The 26,155-nt window shown below is 37.1% G+C and overlaps 1 protein-coding gene and 1 non-coding gene across 3 annotated transcripts; one reads left to right on the top strand and one right to left on the bottom strand.

Moving 5' to 3' along the window:
* Positions 1–551: 551 nt before the first annotated feature.
* On the bottom strand, positions 552–657 carry LOC119370960 (small nucleolar RNA R71). Its single transcript, XR_005178514.2, has one exon. It is a non-coding gene; the product is annotated as a small nucleolar RNA R71 (small nucleolar RNA).
* A 22,035-nt stretch (positions 658–22,692) lies between these two features.
* On the top strand, positions 22,693–25,814 carry LOC149493597 (receptor-like protein EIX1). 2 transcript variants are annotated; one of them, XM_089725676.1, is made up of 3 exons: positions 22,693–23,008; positions 24,956–25,512; positions 25,631–25,814. In XM_089725676.1, the coding sequence occupies exons 1-2, from the start codon at positions 22,723–22,725 to the stop codon at positions 25,510–25,512; spliced, it is 843 nt and encodes a 280-aa protein (XP_089581802.1). In that variant the 5' UTR covers positions 22,693–22,722; the 3' UTR covers positions 25,631–25,814. The 2 variants fall into 2 exon arrangements, with proteins under 2 accessions (XP_089581802.1, XP_089581801.1); XM_089725675.1 differs by having other exon boundaries at positions 22,693–25,512.
* Positions 25,815–26,155: the final 341 nt, after the last annotated feature.

Raw genomic sequence — 26,155 nt, 5'->3', positions numbered from 1 at the left:
TTATGCAAAGAAGATCAAGGAAAACTGAACCTCTAATCTTTGATCCGGAAATTGAAAGAACCTTTCGAAGGCACAACGCTGCAAGAAAAGCACGAGAAATAAAACTCGATCAACAAGCAGACATGGCCAACGAAAACGAAAACGAGAATGAAAACATAGTCAGGCCACCACTTCAACATCCGGTCCGTACCTTAAGGGATTATACAACACCTAATCTGAATGGGACAACCTCAAGTATTACAAGACCTAGGATAGAAGCTAATAACTTTGAGATTAAACCCACAATTATCCAAATGCTATCTACCTCGATCCAATATGGGGGGTTGCCTAGTGAAGATCCTAATGCTCACATCACCAATTTTTTGGAAATTTGTGACACATTCAAACAAAATGGTGTTTCGGAAGATGCAATCAAATTAAGACTTTTTCCATTTACTTTTAGGGATAAAGCAAGGTCCTGGCTACAATCGTGTCCCGCTGGGAGTTTTACAACATGGGATGAATTAGCTCAAAAATTCCTAGCTAAATTCTTTCCATCCTCAAAAACCACCAAGTTGCGCAATGAGATAATGACATTTGCTCATCATGATCAGGAGAGCTTGTATGAAGCTTGGGAAAGATTCAAGGACTTGTTAAGAAAGTGCCCGCATCACAGTTTGCCCAAGTGGTTAGATGCAGTTGCAGGTGGATCTTTTGAAAAGAAAGGAATTGATGAAGCATATGAGTTGATAGAGGAGATGGCAAGCAACAGCCACTACCAAAACAATACCGAAAGAAGAAGAACTGTAGGAGTCTATGAAATAGACGCCATTACAGCACTCAATGCCAAGGTGGATAACATGGTAAGGAAATTGGACATGTTAACTACTAATCCTGTGAATTCTGTCATGCAAGTTTGTGATAGGTGTAATGGGCAACATGGAATTGGAGAATGCATCATGGACTCTTTAAATCCACAAACTTTGGAGCAAGTGAACTATGTGATGAATCAAGGAAGAAAAAATTACCCTTATTCAAATTCATATGATAACAGGTTAAGGAACCATCCTAATCTATCTTACAGTAATCCTAACAATGCCTTGAATGCACCACCTGGTTTCCACCCTCCAGAAAAGAAATCCCATGATGATCTCCTCACTGCTCTTTCCAAATCACACATGGAGTTCATGAATGAAACTAGAGAGAACCATAAAATCCAGCAGGCTGCAATAAGAAATTTGGAGATTCAACTAGGGCAATTTGCAAACATGATGGCATCTCGACCTCAAGGTACGTTACCTAGCAATACTGAAAAGAATCCAAAAGAACAAGTGCAGGTTATCACTTTGAGGAGTGGGATGAACCACCAAGGAAAGAAAAGGAAGAAAGAGAACAGCCAAAGGTGCCTATCATTGACTTAGAAGAACAGGAAAAGGTAAAACCCTATGTTCCCCCTGTTCCCTTTCCACAAAGATTAAAGAAAGCACAAGATGACAAGAGCTTCCTTAAGTTCCTGGATGTGTTTAAGAAGCTTCAAATCAATATTCCTTTTGCTGAAGCTCTTGCTCAAATGCCTAGCTATGCTAAATTCCTAAAAGATATCTTAAGCAAGAAACGAAAAATTGATGATCAGGGAACGGTAATGTTAACGGAGGAGTGCAGTGCAATTATCCAAAACAAATTGCCTCCAAAGTTAAAAGATCCAGGAAGTTTTTCTATCCCTTGTAACATTGGTAATCTTGACTTTGAAAAGGCTTTGGCGGATTTGGGTGCTAGCATTAATCTTATGTCCTATGAAGTTTTCAAGATGCTAGGTATGGGAGAGCTTAAACCAACAAGGATGTCTTTGCAATTAGCAGATCGTTCAATTAAATATCCTAGAGGGATTGTAGAAGACGTGCTTGTGAAAGTAGGTACATTCATCTTTCCTGTTGATTTTGTTATTCTTGACATTGATGAAGACAGGGAAAGATCTCTAATCTTGGGACGACCTTTTCTTGCAACTGCAAGAGTATTAATTGATGTCTATGAGGGTAAGTTGACTCTAAGAGTTGGACAGGAAGAGATTGTATTTGGTGTACTTAAATCTTGTAAACTTCCTATGGACTATGGAGACTGTTTTAGAATTGATGTTGTTGATGAATGTGTGGAAAGCACTTTGCATGTCGAAAACAACATGAATGAACCAAGCACCCTGAATGAAAAAGAAAAGGAACCACCTAAGCATGAACTAAAACAACTTCCACCTCATTTAAAACATGCATTCTTAGGTGAGAACCATTCTTTTCCTGTTATTATTTCTTCTCACTTAACACTTGATCAAGAGGAAAGGTTGTTGCAGGTTCTACGTAGGCACAAGAAAGCATTAGGGTGGTCTATCTTGGATCTTCAAGGAATAAGCCCGAGTGTGTGCATCCATAAAATCTTGATGCAAGAAGACTACAAACCTTCAATTGAGCACCAAAGGCGACTGAATCCAAACATGAAGGAGGTAGTCAAGGCTAAAATCATCAGACTCCTAGATGCCGGTATCATTTATCCGATTTCAGACAGTAATTGGGTAAGCCCTGTCCAAGTTGTTCCAAAGAAGGGAGGTATGACTGTTATCTCTAATGAAAACAGTGATCTAATCCCCACAAGAACAGTCACAGGTTGGCGTGTGTGCATAGATTATAGAAAACTAAATAAAGCAACACGCAAAGACCATTTTCCCCTTCCCTTTATTGATCAAATGCTTGAAAGACTTGCAGGTTATCCTTTTTATTGTTTCTTAGATGGCTATTCAGGGTACTTTCAAATACCCATAGCTCCTGAAGACCAAGAGAAAACTACATTCACTTGTCCTTATGGCACTTTTGCCTATAGGAGAATGCCTTTTGGGCTATGCAATGCCCCTGCAACCTTTCAAAGGTGCATGATGTCCATCTTTTCTGATATGGTGGAAAAATTTATTGAAATATTCATGGATGACTTTTCTGTGTTTGGTTCTTCTTTCGATGCATGCCTTCATAATTTATCTTTGGTAATGCAACGATGTGAAGACACTAACCTTGTGTTCAATTGGGAAAAATGTCACTTCATGGTTAGTGAAGGTATTGTCTTAGGGCATAAAATCTCTCAAAAAGGGATTGAAGTAGACAAGGCAAAAATTGAGGTAATTGAAAAACTACCTCCTCCTAACACAGTGAAAGGTATAAGAAGTTTTCTTGGGCATGCAGGGTTTTACAGGAGATTCATAAAGGACTTTTCAAAAATACTAAACCTCTTTGCAATCTATTAGTTAAAGATGTTCCTTTTGATTTTGACAAAGAGTGTTTAGATGCTTTTAACAGGTTGAAGAAGGAGTTAATCTCTGCCCCGATCATCACTACACTAGATTGGACTTTACCCTTTGAACTCATGTGTGATGCTAGTGATCATGCTGTTGGAGCTGTTCTTGGACAAAGAAAAGACAAGAAGTTGCATGTTATTTATTATGCAAGTCGCACATTAAATGATGCGCAACTAAATTATGCAACTACGGAAAAAGAATTGCCAGCTATTGTTTTTGCTTTTGACAAATTCAGGGCATATCTAATTGGAGCTAAAACAATAGTCTACACAGATCACTCAGCCATCAAATACTTGCTGGAAAAGAAAGATGCAAAACTGAGACTCATTCGTTGGGTACTTCTATTGCAAGAATTTGACTTAGAAATTCGCGACAAAAAGGGGACCGAGAACCTCGTTGCTGACCATCTTTCCAGACTTGAATTGGGGGAAGAAGATACAAGCGAGCTACAAATCAATGAAAGCTTTCCCCATGAGCAACTTCTCCTAGTAGCAAATGCTCAAACCCCCTGGTACGCTGACATAGTTAATTATCTTGTTTGCAAAATTCCTCCTCCCAATTTTTCTTACCAACAAAGGAAAAATTTTTTTCATGATATCAAATTCTACTATTGGGAGGAGCCATTTTTGTTCAAGTATTGCAGTGATCAGCTATTCAGGAGATGTATACCGGAAATTGAAATAGAAAGTGTCCTCAAATTCTACCATTCAATGGAATGTGGAGGTCACTTTGGAGCAAGCAAAACAGCTGCGCGTATACTAGAAAGTGGTTTGTATTGGCCTAATCTCTTCAAAGATGCTTATAACTATGTTCGTCTTTGTGATCGTTGTCAAAGGTTAGGTAACATTTCGAAGAGACATGAGATGCCTTTAAATAGCATCCTTGAAGTCGAAATCTTCGACGTATGGGGTTTGGACTTCATGGGACCTTTTCCACCATCATATTCAAACCAATACATTCTAGTGGCGGTGGATTATGTGTCAAAATGGGCAGAGGCTGTTGCTCTTCCAAAAGTGTGATGAGCTTCATCAAGAAAAACATTTTTACAAGGCATGGCACTCCTAGAGCAATAATCACGGATGGAGGTAAGCATTTTTGCAATAAATATTTAGATTCCCTTCTTGCAAAATATGGTGTCACTCATCGTGTAGGTACTCCATATCATCCTCAAACAAGTGGACAAGTAGAGGTCACTAACAGAGAAATCAAAAAGATCCTCGAAACCACTGTTGGACAATCAAGAAAGGATTGGTCTAAAAAGCTAGACGATGCTCTATGGGCCTATAGAACGGCATTCAAAATGCCTATAGGTATGTCTCCATATCGTATGGTGTATGGTAAGGCTTGTCATCTTCCTGTAGAGTTAGAACATAAGGCGTTTTGGGCCATTCAATTTCTTAACTTTAATGCCAAAGAAGTGGGACAAAAGCACTTGTTACAGCTAAACATGATGGATGAGTTGCGCCTCCATGCTTATGAAAGTGCTAAAATATACAAAGATCGCACTAAACAATGGCACGATAAGCGCATTATCATGAGGGATCTAAAGGTAGGCCAGCAAGTGTTGCTCTATAACTCTAGGCTCCGGTTATTCCCTGGTAAGTTGCGCTCTAGATGGTCTGGACCATTCACAATCAAGGAAATCTTTCCTTATGGCACGATTGAAATACTGGATGGTAAGTCAAATCGAAGTTTCAAGGTAAATGCTCAACGTCTGAGAAGCTACCATAATGACAACTTTGAACCCATCAAGAGTACAATAGGTCTTGCTTAGCCTAAACTAGGCTAAGTGCGTCGAACTTGACGACGTTAAACAAAAGTGCTTGTGGGAGACAACCCATTTAATTTTCTTGCTAAATTTTCGTTCCATTTATTTGTTTTTATTTTCTATTTTATTTGTCAAATTCCCAAATTTTCTCCATAAGTGTTCTTTTGTTTTAGTTAGAGTTTTTTGTAGGAAAAAGTGAAAATCCAGAGAAAAGCACGCCCTGGCCGTCCTATGTGGCACGCCCGTGCCATGGGGTGAGGAGCCAGCACGCCCGTGCGTTTTTCAAGGGTGCTGTCACTTGAGAGTCAGAGAAGAGCACGCCCTAGCCATGCCTATCAACACGGCCGTGCCAAAGAAGAGGTACAAACACACTTGAATGTCAGAGAGGAGCACGCCCAAGGCGTGCCCAGCAGCACACCCGTGCCATAGAAAAAGGGGGAAAGGTCACTTGAGAGACAGGGACAAGCACGCCCAAGCCGTGCTCGATAGCATGCCCGTGCTGCCCACAGGCACTCTTCAATCTGAGAGGCAGAGAAGAGCACGCCCAAGCCGTGCTAAGTAGCACGCCCGTGCTACTTCTGCGATAATTATCAGCCAAAAGGTCAGAGAAAAGCACGCCCGTGCCAGGTACGCTTCTTCTTTTGTTTTGCAGGTCAGAGGAGAGCATGCCCAGGCCGTGCTTATCCGCACGGCTGTGCCACGATCAGACACACGCATTAATTGGCGCCCCTATTTAAAGAGCATGCCTTCAACCGCTTCATTTACCACTTCGCATGCCCTAGCCGTCACCTCTTCTCTCTCAAATTTTCCCTTTTCTTCTCCCTTTTCTCTCAAATCAAACACTCTCCACCAAAAATTTCAGATAATCAACTCCAACAATGCCTCCAAGATACAAACGCAGCAGACCCGCATCCTCTGTTGTTGCTCGAAAGCGTTCAACTACGCGATCCTCCACGGCTCCTCAACCTCCTTCACCTCCTGCACTTCCATTCGACTTTGCCTCATCCGAGCAACAGGAAAGGTACACAAAACTAACTCTTAGGCCTATTTTACCAAATTGATTCATTGATGAGGGTGCTTTAGCACAAGTGGGTCTTAGAGATATTGTGTTAGAACCTCTTAGACGAATAGGGTGGGGACAATTTCTTGAGATGAAGGACTTGGTATATGCTCCATTAACTCTAGAATTTTTAAGTTCTTATTCTTCTTTTATCCGGTTTTTGCCTACATCTCCACCGAGCAAAATTCGCTTTAGGCTTCTTAGTCAAGATTTTGAACTGTCTGTGAATGAGATTAGCCAAATTTTCGGATTTCCCACAGAAAATAGTCAAATTCAAATATCTAGTGATTTTAATGCACATACTACATGGCAAGAATTTACAGGTGAAGTAAATTATAATCCTAGATATTCAAAGCATCCAAATTAAAAAAACCTTCCCTGAGATACATTCACAAATTTTGTCAAATACTATTTTTGAAAGGAGTGAGAGTGACGGGGTGTTAAGTTTGAATGAACTATATTTTCTGTGGGCTATTGAAAATGGGGTTCTATTGAATGTTGGATATTGGCTCTGCTAGAGATTTGCGAGGGTGGCTAGAGCCGACAAAGGGGCTATAATGATGGGGTCTTTTGTGACCCGAATTGCTAGATATTTATAGGTTTGGAACCCGGCTAGGCCAATTTATGATAGTGTAGGAGGGGGGCGTGGTACCAGACTGGATGTAGATGTTATGATACATATGAAATTGATTGAAAAAGTCGGGGATGCATATCGAGTTGTAGGCGCCCCAGAGAATAATTCTGATAATGAAGGAGCCGAGGCCACAGGCGGTGCTGACATGGAGGAGGATATCCCTCCACCTTTTACCTCTTCTTTTGGTGCAGGTACATCCGGCGCTGGTCCATCGTTCCAAGGTACGTCCAACATGTCAAATGATGAGGTCCTTGCAAGAATGATGTCCCGAATGGACCTTTTTGACACGCGCCTTAATGGGATGGAAACAATAATCACAGACCGTTTCCAGTCCATCGAGATCATGAACGGCAGCCTTGATTCTAGACTGGATACCATGCAAGGCCAGCTCCAGACCATTCTCCAGCTTCTACAACCACCCCCACCATCGGAGAATTGATGGATTTTTCATTTCTCTTTTGTTTTCTTTTGTTATTTTGGTCCTAATACATTGCCCTGGTTATTTTCATTTTTTTTTAGTTTGTTTGTTTATTTGAATTCTTATAACTTTTTAGTAGTTTTTGTTCTTAATGTTTAGTTGCTCTTTTAGCTAAGACACATTCCGCACCCGTTCTATTGTATTATTCAATACAATGTTGGTAAGGTTCTTCCACTGTCTTACTGCTTTCCTTCTAGTAATGCAATAAGTTTGGGGAATTTATACACATTGGGGACAATGTGATTGATTGAATTCGGGGAAGGAAATTTTAGGCTAAAAAAAAAATTTTTTGTTTTTGCTTAACATGGTTGGAATGATTACAAGCAAGCTTGAAGGTTCTCATGTCTAGTAACGAGTTTTAAATATAATTGATTCTAAATTCTACTATACTTAAGCTCTGAATTTGGAATCTTGACTTCAACATGTTCATTGATCTAAACTATTTGTCTCTAGATTTTTTTTAACACTGATTTTTATGAAAGCTATGATGTATAGGTGTGTTTTACTCTAAAGTTATTTTAACCTTGGCATTCCTAGAACAAAAATTAGAGCTCCCTTCAAGGCGAAAAATTTAAATGTTTACTTTTTGAAAGAAATGATTTAGGCATTTTTGTTGAAACCTATGCTTAGCCTAGACCACCTAAGTTAAAAATATGACCCTCGAACCAACTTTGAAGCCATAAACTGTAAAATTTTCTTCTTCACCCTCAATAAACCAAGCCCTTAAAGCCAAATTCAAATGTCCTACCCTAAGTAGAAGGGATTGTATGATTGAAAGATTCGACTTTTAATTAGAATATAGCAACAAAAAGGGAGAATTTATCAATTAATGCTAGCAAGCTTACCAAATAAAGAAGAAAGAATCAAGAAAGAGGCACAATGAAAAGAATTTAAGTAGAATGGAAAAAGCAAGGAAGAAAAGTACCAAAATATTATGGAAAAGACCTTGCCCAAGATGCCTCTAGCTAGTAAAAAAATTCAAAACAGATACTCCCCAGAACCAGTAAAATATTTTTCTAAATTAAAATAGAATCCTGAATATCATACATTCTTTTGTACTCCGTGTCTACCTTTTATCCCTTTGTTTGATTAAGCAAAATTTACACTAAGAAAGCCCCATTACAACCCAAAATAAAGACCTTTTGATCTTTTAATCGTATGCATTTAAATCGTGGAGAAAGGATGACTAATTCTGCATATGGGAATGCCACTTTTGCACTATCAATTGTCTTAATTTTAAAAGGTTGAAAATTCTTTAGATGATTCATGCCCTATTATTCATAAATTGAATAAGTATTAATGTTGACAATCTCTTTAAACTTATATTTTACTCAATGAACGTGCTTTATTCAAGAATAAAAGTCAAGCTTAAGTATGAATAGCATGGAGAACGATTGAGCTTATTCACTTGTTTACTAATCATGATATCTTGAAAGTTTATTGAGATCATCTCCAACCATGGTAAGCTAGTGTCGTCAAATTATTTTCTTTTAGTTTTGTTGCTTGAGGACAAGCAATGGTTTAAATTTGGGGAATTTTGATAGGTGTTAATTTCATAGTGTTTTTAATATAGTTTTTACTAGAATTTCAGTAAGTTTTTATTACTTTAATTTGATTTTAATTCAATTCTAGTATGATTGTATTCAAAGCTTCCTTGATTCTTAATCCGCTTGATCTAAGAGATAATTGTAGGAATTTGGCGCAAAAAAGAACTTTACAATGCAAGACACTTAGCTTCTAGCACGCCCAGGCCGTGCTAGAAGGCACAACCGTGCTAGAAGCTAAGGAAACCAAAGGAGAGATAGAAGAGGGCATGGCCAGGGTGGTGTCAAAAGGCACGGCCGTGCTTCAATGAGACCAGGGCGTGTCAAGCCTAGCACGCCCATGGCAATTCTAGGTAGACTTCCAGAAGAAAGCACGCCCTGCCTGTGCTTGGTGCCACGCCTGTGCCTCAGGAAATCATTAGCCCGTGCTGCCTAGCACACCCCGTGCTTCACTAGCCAGACTTTCAGACTAAAGCACACCCAGCCCGTGCCATGAAGCACGCCCGTGCTGCGCAGGCGGAACCAGCGTGAACTAGATACGCAAATCAAGTTTTTTCTCACATGGACCGACCTTGGGGAGTTTCCTAAACACACTAAACGAGACCTAGACCTATTTTGGGAGAAAAAGGAGTCCTAATCAAGAGGAAATCAAAAGCCTAAACAGTCATGATCTCCTACAAAGGATTTTGCACTAAATAAGGATTCTATTTCCTAAAAGGAATCGGACTCACCTCCAGGAGCTCTATATAAAGAGGGAAACTTCTCATTGCTAGGGATCTCATTTTTTGTACTACTCTCTACATAATTTACTCTCTCTCAAGACTTCAACCATCTAAGAATTGTGCCAAGAATCAAGGAAGCCATCCACATAGTTGTGATACAGTTTTTATTCTAACTCTTCATCTTGTTTCTTTCTTTTATTATTGTCTTTAAATATGATGAATGATCCAAGTATGATTGAGTTTAATTTAATTACTATGTCCAGCTAAACTCTTATACTAGGAATTTGATGTAATTTAATTCGATTCCAGTTTATAATATTAGATTTATTTTTCTTTGTTCTCGTTATAAATTATTATTGTGCTTAATGCTTCCAGGCAGAAAATTTTCCCCTCGATTGAGTTATTTCAATAATCACATTCGGGAGAAGGGTTATTGATATGAAAAAGATAATAATTTACTTGAGAATAATAACTTGATGCAGAAGCTATATGGTTTGACTCAAGGGGGGGTTTTCATAAGTTAATAAATTATTAAGTTGTGAACTCACAAAACAACCATAAAACCTAATGATCTGATTTATGTTTAATTTCACGATTAAAAGATAGGAAATTAAACTGGATTAGAATAGCTAACAATAAATCGGGAGAGCTTGTTAGTAACCTTAGGGTTGTTTCTCCTACTTGAACAATTAAAATTGATTAATGAACTAATAGAATAAGCTGGATAGAATTAAGTGAAATCAAATTCCCTAGTAGCTTAATTCTCTGATTTCTTTTCACCTGAATTTTGTGTTTGATCTCTTCTGTTTTCATTTTAAAGTTTATTTACCTTATAGCAATTCTCTCTTATCATCGTCTAAATAATAATAGGTTAACATAATTTTGGTAGTTGATAAACAATCCCTGTGGATACGATACTCTCTTACTCTATATTACTTGTTGCGATTTCGTACACTTGCGAAAACCGCTGTCAATGATTCACAAAGAAGTAGAAGTGTATGTGGACGATATGGTTGTTAAATCAAAAACAGCTAAAGAGCATACAACAGCACTTGAGAAGTTCTTCCTTAGACTTCGAAAGTATAATTTAAAGCTCAACCTGGCGAAATGTCTGTTTGGAGCTACATCCGGAGTATTTCTGGGGCATATGGTCAGTCGGAAGGGCATAGAGATTGACCCTTCAAAAGCCAAAGCCATTTTGGAAATGCCAGCACCGAAGACGGAAAAGGAAGTTCGGGGTTTCCTGGGAAGGCTACAGTACATCAGCCGGTTCATTAATCAATTGGCCGATACTTGTGGTCCGATCTTCAAATTACTCAGGAAAGGGGTATCCGTCAAATGGAATGAGGATTGTCAGAAAGCTTTTGACCGAGTCAAGCAATATCTGTTATCCCCGTCAGTCTTACAGCCACCAAGGCCAGGAAAACCTTTGCTATTGTACCTATCAATGATAGAAGAAGCGATTGGTGCAATGCTAGCTCAACAAGCAGAAGACACCAGGGTAGAAAATGCCGTGTACTACCTCAGCAAAAGGATGCTAGACTACGATCTAAAATACAATAAGATAAAGAAGTTGTGTCTGGCTCTAGTTTGGGCTTGTACAGAGCTGCAGCACTACCTCTCGTCCTACACCACATACGTTATTTCTGAATCGAACCCCTTGAAATTCCTTATGGAGAGGCCGATTCTTGACAGTATGATGGCTAAGTGGGTGTCGGTGCTCGCAGCCTATGATTTAAAATTTGTACAACGGAAGGCAGTGAAAGGCGGAGCCTTGGCTGATCAATTAGCAGAATTACCGGTCGAAGACCAAATGCCGGAGGTAGAATTTCCTGATGAAGACTTGTTGAGCTTGGAAAGTGAAGTGTGGGAAATGTACTTCGATGGAGCTTCAAACTACCATGGAAATGGGGTTGGAGTCGTATTCAAAACACCTTGTGGAGAATACGTCCCAATCGCAGTCAAATTAGATTTCGATTGCACCAACAATGAAGCCGAGTATGAAGCTTGCATAAAGGGGTTAGAAGTAGCCCTGGAAAAGGAAATAAAGGTCCTCAAGGTTTTCGGGGATTCCAATTTAATAGTCTCCCAAGCTTTGAGAAAATGGAAAATTAAGGAAGAGCGTTTGGTTCCTTACCTACAACGCTTAGACGAATTGGCTCAGCAATTTGAGGATTTATCCTTCCACTACTTGCCGCGAGCCAAAAATCAGTTTGCTGATGCTCTGGCTACTTTGGCCTCCATGGTTAATGTAGGGGGAGACCAAGTCATTCGACCTCTGACAGTTCGGCTACAGAAACAGCCAGCACATATCATGAATTTGGTGGATGACAAGCCCTGGTATTGGGATATACAGAATTATCTTCAGAATGAGGCCTACCCGGAGGGATCCACCAAAACTGATCAACGGACATTGAGACAGTTAGCATCCGGATATTTCCTTACTGGGGGAGTTCTGTATAAAAGAAGTTGGAATGGCCTGCACCTAAGGTGCGTTGATGAGAGAGAAGCTCAAACCATTATGGATTCCTTACACAACGGGGAGTCCGGTCCACACATGCACGGAATAGCTCTGACTCGAAAAATTATGAACTTGGGTTATTACTGGTCAACTATGAATGCAGATTGCGTGAGGCACGCGCAGAAGTGCCATGAGTGTCAAATTTTTACTAAGCTGCAAAAACAGCCTCCGGTCAATTTGAATCCCATTGCTTCACCCTGGCCCTTCGCAACTTGGGGCATAGATGTGATCGGAAAGATCCACCCAAAGGCTTCCAATGGCCACCAATTCATCCTGGTTGCTGTAGATTATTTCACTAAGTGGATTGAGGCAGCCTCTTATTCGGTTTTGAATGCTAAGAAGGCAGCACAGTTTGTTCGTACTAACATCCTTTATCGGTACGGAATGCCATTTGAAATCATCACTGATAATGGGTCCCACTTTCAGAGTGAATTTTCTGATTTGTTGAAAGAAAAGAGAATCCAACATCATAAGTCCTCACCCTATCGTCCGCAAACAAATGGGGTTGTAGAGGCTGCAAATAAGGCTATAAAAGTCATTTTGCAGAAGACAGTTAAAAAGCACAAAGCTTGGCATGAACAGTTACCGAATGCCCTATGGGGATATAGGACTTCAATCAGAATGCCCACCGGAGCAACTCCGTATTCCTTAGTGTATGATATGGAAGCAGTGTTGCCTATTGCGCTGGAAGTTCAGTCGGCGAGGATTATCCGGGAAAGCCAGATCAGCGAAGCAAATTGGGCTAAGAATTATCATTTGCAACTCTTGGGTATGGACGAAAAATGATTGCAAGCGATCCACCAAACTCAAGTTTACCAGAGAAGAATGGCACGGCATTTTAATAAGAAGGTCAAAGACTGAAAATTGGAAGAAGGTTGTTTGGTCCTGAAGGAAATTAGACAGCCAATCATAGACCCACGTGGGAAGTTTTGTCCTCATTGGGCTGGACCCTATGTGTTGAAGAAAATATTGTCTGGCGTAGCCGTCATTTTGACTGATTTGGATGGTTTGGAATTCACGAATCCATGTAATTTAGATCAGTTAAAAAGATACTTTGTATAATAAGCATTGCATAATGTAAAAAGAACTACATTAGACCTGATTCTCTTCGGAAAAAAGAAATTATGTATCGGAGATATGTAGGCAGCCCTCATTAGGTACGGTCTAAACATTAATGAAAATCATTCTATAATTCTTTCTTCTTTGCCAACAATAATAAAAAAAAAGAAAAAGAAAAGAAAAAAAAGAGAAAAACCCGCTAAGTCGAAAACCTGAAAGGGCGGCTTAGGCAAAAGTCAGGGCCCGCTAAGTTGAAAACCCGAAACGAGCGGCTTATGCAAAAATTGGGTAGCTCGCTAAGTTGAAAACCCGAAAGGGCGGCTTAGGCAAAAATTAGAGCTTGAATAAATAAAGTTGGAAAATGCTTGGAAAGCTTAAAAGTCAAATCACATTCCCAATTAAAGCAATAAAGTCAAACAGCCCGAAGTCAAGCAGAAAGCAAATGAGTCCAATAAAAATAAATAAATAATGAAGTCTAAGTCCAAAAAAAAAAAAAAAAAAACAAAACATACATCCAAAGCCAAAGAACAAAATCCAAAATCCAAAGTCAAAGTCCCGAATAAAAACTCAAAAGAGTCGAAATAGGGGAAAAACAACAAAAGTCCATAAGCCTATAAGAGTCTAGGTGTCCCGTCGCCTTCGTGGGGCGACATCCTCCGATTCATCCCTAGCTGCTGAACTCTCTCCAACCTCGCCTGTCCGGGGAGCCGACACAATCTCCTCATCAGTCCCAACCTCATTATCAGTGTCAGCCTGAGCCCAACCTTCAAGTGCACTCAGCAGTGCGTTCCTCCTTGGCCTTTCAACCAGCCAGACAATGGCAATGAACCAGGTCTGATACTCAGGAGAAGTCTGGACACTGGCAGGATTAGGTAAAGGCCTAACCATGTGATGGTCTCTAACCCAAGCCCTAAGGACGGCTCGGGTAACACTCGGAGTGATGACTGAATCAGCTGAAATGCCATCCACAATCGGAACAGTGTGGTCTATTCCCATCTGCCTCAAAACGCGCGAAGCGCAGTACCACGTGCAATGTGTAAGGCCTAGCAGGTAAACTCGGGTGTGGCAGAAGCTAACCTGGATGAAGCGGGTGATGTCATACCAGGAAATGTACCACAGTACCTCATTTGGACCCAACTCAATCAGCCATGAGGTCCATGCATCAGTAGACAGATGAGTGATCAGGATCCTCCGCATACGATACTGAGAGGGGTTATAAGGCAAGAAAGTAGGAGCAGCAACCACTTGGAGGTGGTCCTTTAACCAAACCTGAGTAATGGATCCTTTCTATTACAAAGGAACGAACTAAAGGAAAGAAGAAAAAAGGAAGAGGAAAAGGGGAAATACCTGGAGAATGATCGGAGAGACCGTCTAGTCATCGAAGCCTAAAGCAGCTCTGTCAAGGCTCCTGATAGTCTCTGCCAGTACAATGTCACAGATCCCCAAAGCCTGGATCCTTGTTGAACAAGAAGCCAGCTAATAAGCAGAAAACCAAGGCCCGCATTCTCAGCCTCATCCGGTCTTGGTCGTTTGATTGAATCTCTAAAAATTCATCAATCAAGGGCAGCAGAATTGCTTTCTGGTCACCAACAATCATGGCCCTAGCTTGTGGCCGGCTGAACTGAAACAGGCTTTCAAACGACCGAACATACCCAATTTTTACCTCATGCTTGACTAAAGGGGCATTGGGATCGCACCCTATAATAGCGCAGAATTCCTCAAAAAGAGGGCACATCTCCTCCATCATGGCCCCGAACTCGAAAATGTGGGCCTCCGGCTCCTAAAGTCTGATGCAGGCCCATAGAAAATCCCAGTCAATTACCACTCCCCTAAGGGTAACGATAGGAGAAATACCGTACCTCCCTAAGTTGATCTTTTCGACTTTGGAGAGACTTTTAGTCCAGCTGTGCATGTTGTGGTTATAAAAAGGGTTCATTTTTGAAAAAAAGAAGAAGGAAAAGAGAGAAAAAGGGAAGAAACTAGCTGAAAACTGTTTTTTTGGCACGACTTTCGAGAAAGAATGAGGGAGTGTAAAAAAAAAGGGTTTTTATAGAAAAACGCGCCCGGAGGCGGCTGCCTCCGCCGGTGGTGGCAGCGGCGGCAGCTGCCGCCGTAAAAAAAAAAAAGTGAGAAAAAAAATCTCGTTTTCTTACAAATCAAAATGGATAATCATGCATACATATAAATTTTCAATACTAACCAAGTGCAGGTACAGTTAAAGTTCAGTACAGAAATACAGGCAAAGAAAAAAACAGGAAAAATCTAGCAACCATGGCGTCAGCGACGGGGCCTCCTCCTCCTCTGATCATCAAAGGCCCTCAGAGTCCAGGACGCAGAAAGTTCTTGCTGCATCCCGAGCATCAGCTCCATCATATGACTGACCAAGCCGTTAGGAACTTGGAAATCATACAAAAAACACAAGTCAATATCAAATCTCTTATGAATCCTTTTTGTGAGAGATTTATTAGTCATTACCTCATTAATGTCCTCGGGAGGAAGATCCAAGCAATCCACATTCTCCAGGGAGACCTCTCGAAAAGCTAGAGTGCCGTCAGGAGTATGGTAGGAAATGCTGTATGGAAGACGTAGGTTGGCCAGGCCTGGATGAAACGGCCCGGTAGCCTCTGAGATGGCCCGGGGAGCCCTAGGCGGACCTGACGAGCGGCTATGCCCAGCCCGAGATGGACCCTCAACCGGAGTGGAAGAAGAAGGATCGGTCGAAGACCTCCTCCTAGGAGTCCTAGTCGAGGGACCCGAAGCCCGAGAAGAAGTGGCGTCAAGGGGCTGGGAAGGTGCCGATCTCTTAAAACTATCTAAAAGATTCTAATGGGGTGCATCAAAAAGATTCTGCAGAACTCGTCATAATCTCCCCCCAGGATGAACTCCACATGTGGAACACCCTCAGTATGGGCATCGGTAAGCGTCATCTTCCTGCCCGCTCGCTTGTCCTCGGGAGGGGAGTAAGGGACAGAACGGCAGCCTCTTATCTGAAGGTCTACTCTCTCGCCCAAGTAATATCGTCTCAGGACGGGGTGCGACAGGACCACCCTCCGCCGAGACAAGGCATCCGACCGCTAGAAATGGGGGTCGGCCTCAATCCAACTCTGTAGACGGGCAGTCATCGGCCCCACCTCAACCTATGAAAGATGCAAATGTGTTAATAAATCCTTTTTATTTAACATATTCAAGAATTACTAAGCACTTACTGCTCCAGAGTGCAAGTATCAAAAAAGGCCCTTAGATCCCTCAGCGATTTTTTGCGCCGAACGGTATGAAGGTTTGATCGGTACCATCTCCAAGCCGAAGGCACCAGTCTCAGCCCAAGATCAGCACGAATGAGCTCTGGGCGAGTATACGGGAAGTACTCGAATGCCCAAGTCTGCAAAAAAAAAAGGGGGAAACAAGAATCAATGAGAAAAAAAATCAAGAATAATAAACAGAAAAACACAAAAAGGGAGAATGTTCTTTACATTACCTCCCAAAAGTAGTAGGTCCCACTGAGTTTATAGTGGCCCCGACTCAGATCACACATGTCATCATACATGCGGCTCAGAATAGCGCCGGCCCAGTCGTACTCCTCAAGATGGGCCAGATTTTTCAAACTCTTCAAGATGGAAGGATTAAACTTCTCTTTCCTGTTGGACCAGAAGGTCGAAGCGAATAGCAGCAACAAAGTGAATCTGGCCACCTGAGTAGCCGTTAGCTCTCCCTGCCTGTATCTAGCATAAATGTTGGGGCCCTAGAGGGATAGCCAGCTTCTGGAAACGCTCAAAACGGGAGTAGAAGAGCTTGGCCCGACAATCCGGGGTAGGTCGATCCCTATAAGCTCAACCATCCGATCAGGAGAAACCTCAGTCCTCCAGTCATTATACAGCTCGACCGGTCGAATGCCAAAAGGGATCCCAGAGATCACAGAAAAGTCTGTGGGGGTCATTATCAACTCGCCCCAAGAAAAGTGGAACGTATTGGTGGTGTCCCACCATCTCTCGGCCAAAGCACCCAGTAATTCTTTGTGGATGCTCCAACCCATGTCAAAATGCGTAAACAAAATGCACGAAGCATACACACACTCATGCATTAAGCATACCCACTCAAAGCCCTTTAAAAAAGGCCTATCAAACTACGTCGACTTTGATCTTCCATTCAAACGGAAGTACGTAGGCACGTTTGGGATTTAACCCCGAGTGGCAAGTCGAAATCACTTAAACATTTCATTGGTCCAATTACATCATTTACCTTGCAAAGCATTCATTCATTGGTTAGTTCATCAACATGACATGGTCTCGGGATCCACCTCGGGTTCGCAAACTATGCCTTAAACATTGGGATAATTAACCTAGTAATTAGGTTAATTAAAATTGGAGTCAACTTAGGGTTTTTTCCTAGTTTACCCTAAAATAATTAAACAAGGTGGCGACTCACACATTCACGTGCATTTCTGCCCTTAGTCATATTCATTATATGACAATATTTGGGGGAGGGGTTCACAATTACTATAGGGTTCACAGGGGAGGGGTTCACTCTTAAATTTAGGTTTCGATTAATTTAATATATTTATTGAAGAGTGGAAGCTTGGGTTAACAGTAAGGAAAGTCACTATTATCATTTTTTTAATATTTTAATAGATAAAAAATGCATTTTGTGATACATAGACATCCCTTTTAAAAAAATTAGAGTACTTCTTAAACAATAAACTAATTATTATTATTGTTTGATTTTTAATGTAATTTTTGAAATAATTATAAAAGCTAAAAAAAAAAGCTACTATGAAATTATTTAAATCATAAACTATTCAAAATTATAAATAACTTTTTATCAAATAGAATATAAAATATAATTATAATCAATTAAATAGTTATAATTATAGAATGAAAACAAATATGCAAGACAACAATCAAACTTAATAAATTCATGAGTAAAAAAAAAATTGAATTAAGTTAACCTAAAGTCAAGAGTGGATTCTATATTAATGTACTTTTTATTTATAATTTAAATTCTAATTACAATTTAGAATGTTATTGCAACAAAATATCAAAATTGAGAATGAAATTGACATAAATATCCATTATCATGACGAATTTCCTTGTCATTTTAATTCTTCCTGTTAGTTATACTGGTCTGACTAAGGGTTGTAGATATAACTCAAACTCATAGATATCCATTATCCACGGATACCATTTATCCACTCATTTATATTGTTTAAAAATTAAATTATATTGAAATAAAAAAATTAAAGTATTTATCTAAATGATTTAGATAATATATAAAAAGTATGAATTAAATTAATACATAAATAAAGTTTGAAGAATGATAAATTAAAATTTTAATTTCAAAATTGTTATTCTTATCATAATACTTTACTCAAATGTAATGATAGCAGACTATCCCAAATGTAATTATAACAAAAATCAATTAATAGAATATCTAAAAAACTCAAGCAACAAAATCACTATATATAAACTATGTGTTGTGACACAGTTGACAATATAGGTTAGGTATGTGGGAAGAGCTCTCGGATCAGATCCCCGCTAAACACACTTACGAGGAGGGGTGAAGGACCTTAATTATGACTAAACCCCGAATCGAATTAGGCAGTCTTTGGTAATGAGGTCAGGATACCAATGGTTTGCATAAAAAAAAAAGTCACCATACAAAAAATATTATTATCTCAACACTCCAAATAACTATTATCACTATGATTTTTCTCCATTATTTGAAATTGAAGTTTAAATGAAATATTAGAAATTAAATTTTAAATTTCAAATTTTAAAATTTTAAAAATTTGACCAATTCAAATTAATATATGAAAACTAGAATGAAGTTATATTACATTAAATTAAAAGTAAAATTATAATTTATATAGATAATTTACTACAAATAACTCAATTTGTTAAAATTTTCATACTATAATTTTTAAAAAATAATAAATTGTTAAATCTATTAAGGTTTGAATTTCGTACAGGTCATGTTCGGTTTTATAATAGCAATACCATTACTCTACCCATATTCAAAATAAAATTTTTAGGCTTTGTCCATACGCTACTCAAATCCAGTCAAAATCTTAAATTTAAAATTTAATTGGGTTATGGTTAAATACATATCCGCCGGATGAGGTTGATTTTGCCATCCCTACAAACTCATGGTATAAGTGTGAAACTCTAAATAATTTTTATAAAACGTGGTCCAGAATCAAGAAATTATATTTTTTCTTTGAGGAATATACACGGCAAGACTTAGACTTAGATTTGGATATCTATCCATTTATTCCTATCACTATAAGTCTATTAATATAGACTTAGACTCTTGTAGGCCTTCGGTGGTCATTTTCTATATTATGCCGTTTTGTTTTGTAGATGCAAAAGGATAATAATAGAGGGACTTAGACTCTTGTAGGCCTTCAGTGGTCATTTTCTATATTATGCCGTTTTGTTTTGTACATGCAAAAGGATAATAATAGAGGGATCGTCTAAAATGAAAGGCTAAATTACTAAAAAAAAAAATCAAATTTTACATTTAATTTTAATTATATTTGAAATTCAATTTTGTTTTTCATCTAACTAACTAAATCTAAAAGTAAGTCTACATATAAAACTTACGGTTGGAAACACGAAATACATGCAAAGACTTAGTCTATTGACTTTCGAGTCAACCTTCTAATTTTGATATCTATGCATTCAATTTCTTATGATTAATTAATTATTATGAATAATGTTTTGAGGATTTAATTAGAAATTTGGAAGTGCAGAGATTAGTGTAATTGAATAAGTATGAAAAGATATGTTGAGTTAAATATAATTTATGGAAACAGTGGCAGAAATTAATTATAGCCTTTGGATCTAAGGAGATGTGGCTCAATCTCAACCACCCATTGAACAACTCCGTGGCTGAGTTGTTATGTAATTACAAAAATGCCATAAACACCTTTGCAACTACGCTAAGCATTCCCTTTCTCTTCTTTCTTTCTCTCATTTCCTCTTCTCCTCTCCTCTTAACCGAATACTCCCTTTCTCCCTTCTCCCATTTTTGCTTCACTCTCTACTAAGAAAACACATAAATTAAACTTTGGTTTCTTGAAATTTAACTATCACACATGGAGATTTAAGCTAATCCTTGAAGATTCAAGCCACATTTCTAAGGAAATCTAAGACTTTGACTTTTATTCTATTATATTACATTTTCTTCTAGTTTAACATATGTGTTATTTTGAAAAGAAAAATGTATTTGGTTTTTTTGTAAAAAAAAAAAAAAAAGAGTAATTCGCTGTCAATTCGACCCTTCAAAATTTTTCACGTCCAATGAATTCCCTTTCTATATAAAATTTTTCCTATCACTTATATTAGTGAATAATGGAACGCGAATTAGAATTTTATTCTCCATTCTATATAGATCCTAAGATTAGTTGATGTAACTCAAACACGGTAAGACTTTGAATCTGATTTTTATAGCGTGGTGTAGAAGTAAGAAAATACATATAAATTAGTGACTTTTGCCTCTTTCTATTAATGTATGTCTTGACTCTTCTGACTAGTCCTTTGGCGCAAATTTGCTATACCAATTACCAAGTAGGTCATGAATAGAATGGACAATCACTAAAAAGAAATACTATTACTCTACTCATATTCAAAATAAAATTTGTAGGTTTTGTCTATTAGCTACTCAAATCCAGTCAAAATCTTAAAATTTGAATTTAATTGGATTATGGTTAAATATATATCCGCCGGATGAGGTTGATTTTGCCATCCCTACAAAGTCATGGTATGTGTGAAACTCAGAATATTTTTTATAAAACGTGGTCCAGAATCAAGAAATTATATTTTTTCTTTGAGGAATATACACTGCAAGACTTAGACTTAGACTTAGACTTGGATATCTATCCATTTATTCCTACCACTGTAAGTCTATAAATATAGACTTAGACTCTTGTAGGCCATCGGTGGTCATTTTCTATATTATGCCGTTTTGTTTTGTAGATGCAAATCGATAATAATAGAGGGATAGTCTAAAATGAAAGGCTAAATTACTAAAAAAAACTTCAAATTTTATAGGTAATTTTAATTATATTTTAAATTCAATTTTCTTTTTCATCTAACTAACCAAGTCTAAAAGTAAGTCTACATATAAAACTTACGATTGGAAACACGAAATACATGCAAAGACTTAGAAGTTGACGTTCGAGTCTACCTTCTAATTTTGATATCTATGCATTTAATTTAGTCCTAATATCATTATAAGATTCTATTTATTTTTGGAAAATAACATATTTTTGAAAAATATTTTCTAAGGAAAATATTTTCTATATTTTCTAAATGATTTATTTTTCATTGTTTGGATGCCATTTGAAAATTGGTAAAAAAAAAAAAATTAAAATATGTAATTCATAAGACCATAAAAATAAAAATAATATAAATTTGTATTTTAAAAATTTTATTGTTCAATATGAGAAAAATGCAAAAAAAAAAAAAAAAGTAAATTATGAAAGTCGTCCATGATCAGTGGTGGTGGCCGATGGTGTCTGGTGGTGAACGGTGAGTGGTGGTAGCGGCTATCGATGATTAATAAATTAACAAAATATGAATTTATAAGATTATAATAAGTTTGTCAAAATCTCTTGAAAACGAGAAGTCATTTTTCTTAAAAATGCCTTAATTTTCCTTTGACCAAGAAAATCTTTTTTGTTGATTTATTTTTTTGAACGCTCCAAATAACGAAAAATTGAAATAAATAATTTTGTAAAAGTTATTTTACGGAAACAAATGGAGCCTAATTCTACATATATAATCACTGTCATGACTTTGCTAGGTCTTTCATGCTCATTTTATATTCCAAATATTTCCTTCTTTTTTTTATTAAGATATAAATGGGAGAATTATTTGAATTATTGAATATTTTGATTAAACATCATAAGAATTTTTTTTTTGATATTTTAACTGAAATATGAATTCAAATATTTCCTTATTTTATATAAATATCTAGTCGATAAACCTTTGAAACAATAGTAATTTTGGTTTTATTTATTTTTTAATTACTAGTTCTTTTACACGTGTGTTGCACGTGGTACTTCTTGTTGTATGTACTCATTATTTAATTTATAATTGTGCTGATAATCTTAATTTCCTATAAAAAATAATTAAACACGATAATCAATAAAATATAAATAAAATTATAACAATAACTGATAATTAAATAAAATATTTACTATTAATTTTTTTCCATATTGTTGTTTTTCTACCACATTTGAATAAAAATATTTATTCATATTCAAAAATAAAAAATAATTGATATCAAGCCGTGTACCTTGTTTTCTTAATTTAGTATAGAAATAGCATCAATAATTAACAGTTTAAAGCATGGAGACGGGAAAGAAACAAAATATGGAGATAGAAAAAAACAAAACGTTTTCTAAATTTTGCAATGAAATTGATTTTTCTATTTTTATTAGAAGTAAAATTTATATGTTGCTCTAATTTATATATTACACGAGTTATAGTGGGTTTGATTTGATAGTTTGCTGTCTCAAAGGCATTCTAATTTACTTTAATTATTTATTTATTTATTAATAGTCCTTTACTTTTTTTATCTATAAATAAAGAGCAGTCATTTATTACAAAACATACTAAATTGTAATCATGGTGATAATGCATCTTCAACCTTTCTCTGTGTTTGTTGCTCTTCTTCTCTTTCTAATGCACTTCCTAATAGCTTCTGCAGTCCGAAATGATTCTGTTCTGTGCAAAGAGAGGGAGAGAGAAGCACTCCTTAGCATAAAACGTGACCTTATAGACCACTATGGTCGTCTCTCTTCTTGGGGAAGTGAAGAAGACAAAAGAGATTGCTGCAAATGGTTTGGCATCACTTGCAGCAACCGAACAGGTCATGTTACAGCGCTTCATCTTTTCATCTTGGGTTTGAGAGGTAAGATGAGTCATTCCTTGCTTGATCTGAGACATCTGACTTACTTGAATTTAATTGGTAATGATTTTGGTGGCACTCAGTTTCCAATTGATAAAAATGGTTCTCTCACCAAGTTGAGATACTTATATCTGTCAAATGCTAATTTCGGTGGAACTATGTCTTCTGTGCTGAGGAATCTGTCTAGCTTGCAAGTTCTTGATCTGAGTTATAATCATTTTATTGATATTGGAAACAGCGATTGGGTTTCTGGTCTTTCCTCTTTAACTAAACTTGATCTAAGTAGAATTCCACTGGTTAACCCCAACCATTGGTTGCAGATAGTTAACAATTATAAGCTCCTTCACCTTCAAACATTACGGCTAAAATCTTGCGTTTCCGGAGATGAGATTAATACTCTGCCACTTTCCCCTATCAATTCTTCTTCCGCTCTTGCAGAGATCTCTCTCTTTGACAACAACTTTGTGATTCCTTCCATATATCCATTGTTGTCTAACATCTCCAGGAATATCCAACTTCTTGTTCTTTCTTCTAACATTTTACATGGTTCAGCTCTTGCTGATTTTGATAAAATGATTTCTCTTGAATATCTCTATCTCTCTAATACTACAGTTGGGGGCTATATTCCAAAATCCTTTGGGAACATGTCTCAGTTGCGTGCTCTAGACCTATCACGCAACAAGTTCAACATGAAACTTTTTGACTTGATCCAAAATCTATCCGGATTTACTGAGAGATCTTTAGAGGCATTATCTTTGGACTACAATCAAATAGGAGGTTCATTGCCTGATGATATTGCAAGATTTTCATCTTTAAGATTTTTATTTGTCGGAAACAATCATTTGAATGGAACCATAAGTAAAAGCATTGGATGTCTGTCTCAACTCGAACAATTTAACATCAATTCGAATTCATTGAGTGGTGTTGTCTCCGAACATCATTTCTCAAATATGTCAAAATTATTTGTTTTGGATTTCTCAGGTAATTCTCTAAGTTTGAATATAAGTGTCAACTGGGTTCCCCCTTCCAGCTTAACATATATCATTCTTGCATCTTGCAAGATTGGGCCTCATTTCCCAAAATGGCTTCATAGTCAAAATAATTATTATGCGCTCGATTTTTCAAATGTTGGAATTTCTGATTTTGTTCCTAACTGGTTTTGGGGTTTGTCTTCAGTTTATTTATATTTAAATATCTCCTCTAATAATTTGAGTGGAACAGTGCCAAATATTCTTGTGGGGACTAATCATTTCTCTATTATAGATGTGAGTGATAATTGTTTTATTGGTCCATTACCTTTTTTTTCAAAATCTGAGTTACTTATCTACTTTGACCTTTCGAATAATCTATTTTCTGGAGTAATTCCTCGTGATTTTATGAATATGCAAAATTTAGTGTTCTTGAATTTAGCCAACAACGATTTGTGTAGTAAAATTCCTTCTTCTATTGGATTCCTTTTCAAACTCCAAACACTAAATTTAAAAAACAATAAATTATCAGGAGAGTTACCTTTTTCTTTAAGGAATCGCACAAAGCTGAAATTCCTTGACCTAAGTGGTAACAAATTTTCTGGTAATATACCTATTTGGTTTGGAAAAAGCTTGTCATCTTTGCAATATCTCAGCCTACGATCCAATCAATTCTATGGAAGCATGCCCTTACAGTTGTGCCAATTGACAAATGTTCAGATATTAGATCTCTCTATGAACAATATCAACAAAACCATACCACATTGCTTGAACAATTTAAAAGCCATGATTGATGGAAATTCTAATGCAACCATTCATGATGACTATGGCTTTTATGTATCGGATGACTTTTCTAGATGTGTTGAGCAGGCGTTGGTTCTTTGACTTTTCTAGATGACTATGACTTTTCTAGATGACTTTTCTATATTGGATAAAAATTTTGGATGATTTAGGATAATTGATCTTTCAAATAACAAAATAGAAGGAGAGATTCCAAGAGAAATAGCAATCCTCTCAAGTCTTAAGCAATTGAACTTGTCCAATAACAAGTTGAGTGGTGCAATCCCTGAAGAAATTGATGGCTTGAAGCAGTTAGAGTCACTTGATTTGTCTCAAAATCAACTATCAGGCAGACTTCCTGCAAGCATGTCTAATTTAAATTTTTTGAATACCTTGAATTTGTCACATAATAATTTTCTTGGACAAATTCCATCGGGTACTCAACTCCAGACCTTTAATGCTTCTACATATAGCAATAATCTTGCACTTTGTGGGTTTCCACTTCCACAAAAATGTCCAGAAGACAATATTCAAGATTCTCCATACAGTCATGATGATCATGATAATCAAGAAGATGAATTCAACAAATCGCTTTACCTTGGTATGGGAGTTGGATTCGCTGTAGGCTTTTGGGGTGTTTCTGGCATTTTACTATTAAAGCGTTCTTGTAGACATGCATTTTTTAAGTTCGTGGATGATTTGAAAGATTGGCTTTATGTAAGAACAGTGATATACACGAGGAAATTGCTGCAAATCTAGGTAAGACTTATTCTTACACTTCGTATTACATTTTTAAAATGATAAATAATTTGTTATAGGACTGACTTCCTTTTCTTCTCTTTGGTTATTGTTCGTCCGCTCTGTTTCTTGACACCAGAATCTGATGCCGCTGATGGAACATTATCTGGGGCCGGTTGCTTTATATCAATAGATATATAATTTTAATTCTAAATAATGTAACAGTCAAATGAGTTTAGTTATTGTATGTATGTAATATTACTATTTGTGCCATTTTCCATAGTCTGATAATGAAAATTCAGTATTAGATAATTGACATCATATATTTATTATATTTAATATTAATATTTTTATTATTATGTTAATATTGTCGTTATATTAATTATATAATATCATTAATATAATTAATAAAACCAGCTTCCAAGTAGAAAGTAGAAAATTTTTGAATTCAAAATTCTTTTATTTTTTCACGTTAGATTTAATTTTCTATTTAAAAAATATATTTTAGACCTTATTATACAACTTATGCTTGATAAAAATATTAATGTATATTTGGCGCATTACTTTTCAGTATTTCTTTTTTTTTCTCCTTTTTTACAAATTTTCTACATTTTTAATGTATTTGTTTCATTTGTTTTTTTATTTTACAATTTACAAGCTATTC

Source organism: Jatropha curcas, chromosome 9, assembly GCF_041381405.1.
Source record: "Jatropha curcas cultivar XTBG-Jc1 chromosome 9, XTBG_Jcur_1.0, whole genome shotgun sequence".
In the NCBI taxonomy this organism is placed as follows: domain Eukaryota; kingdom Viridiplantae; phylum Streptophyta; class Magnoliopsida; order Malpighiales; family Euphorbiaceae; genus Jatropha; species Jatropha curcas.
The sequence above is the reverse complement of the archived record's forward strand: the minus strand, read 5'-3'. Positions and strand labels throughout refer to the sequence as shown.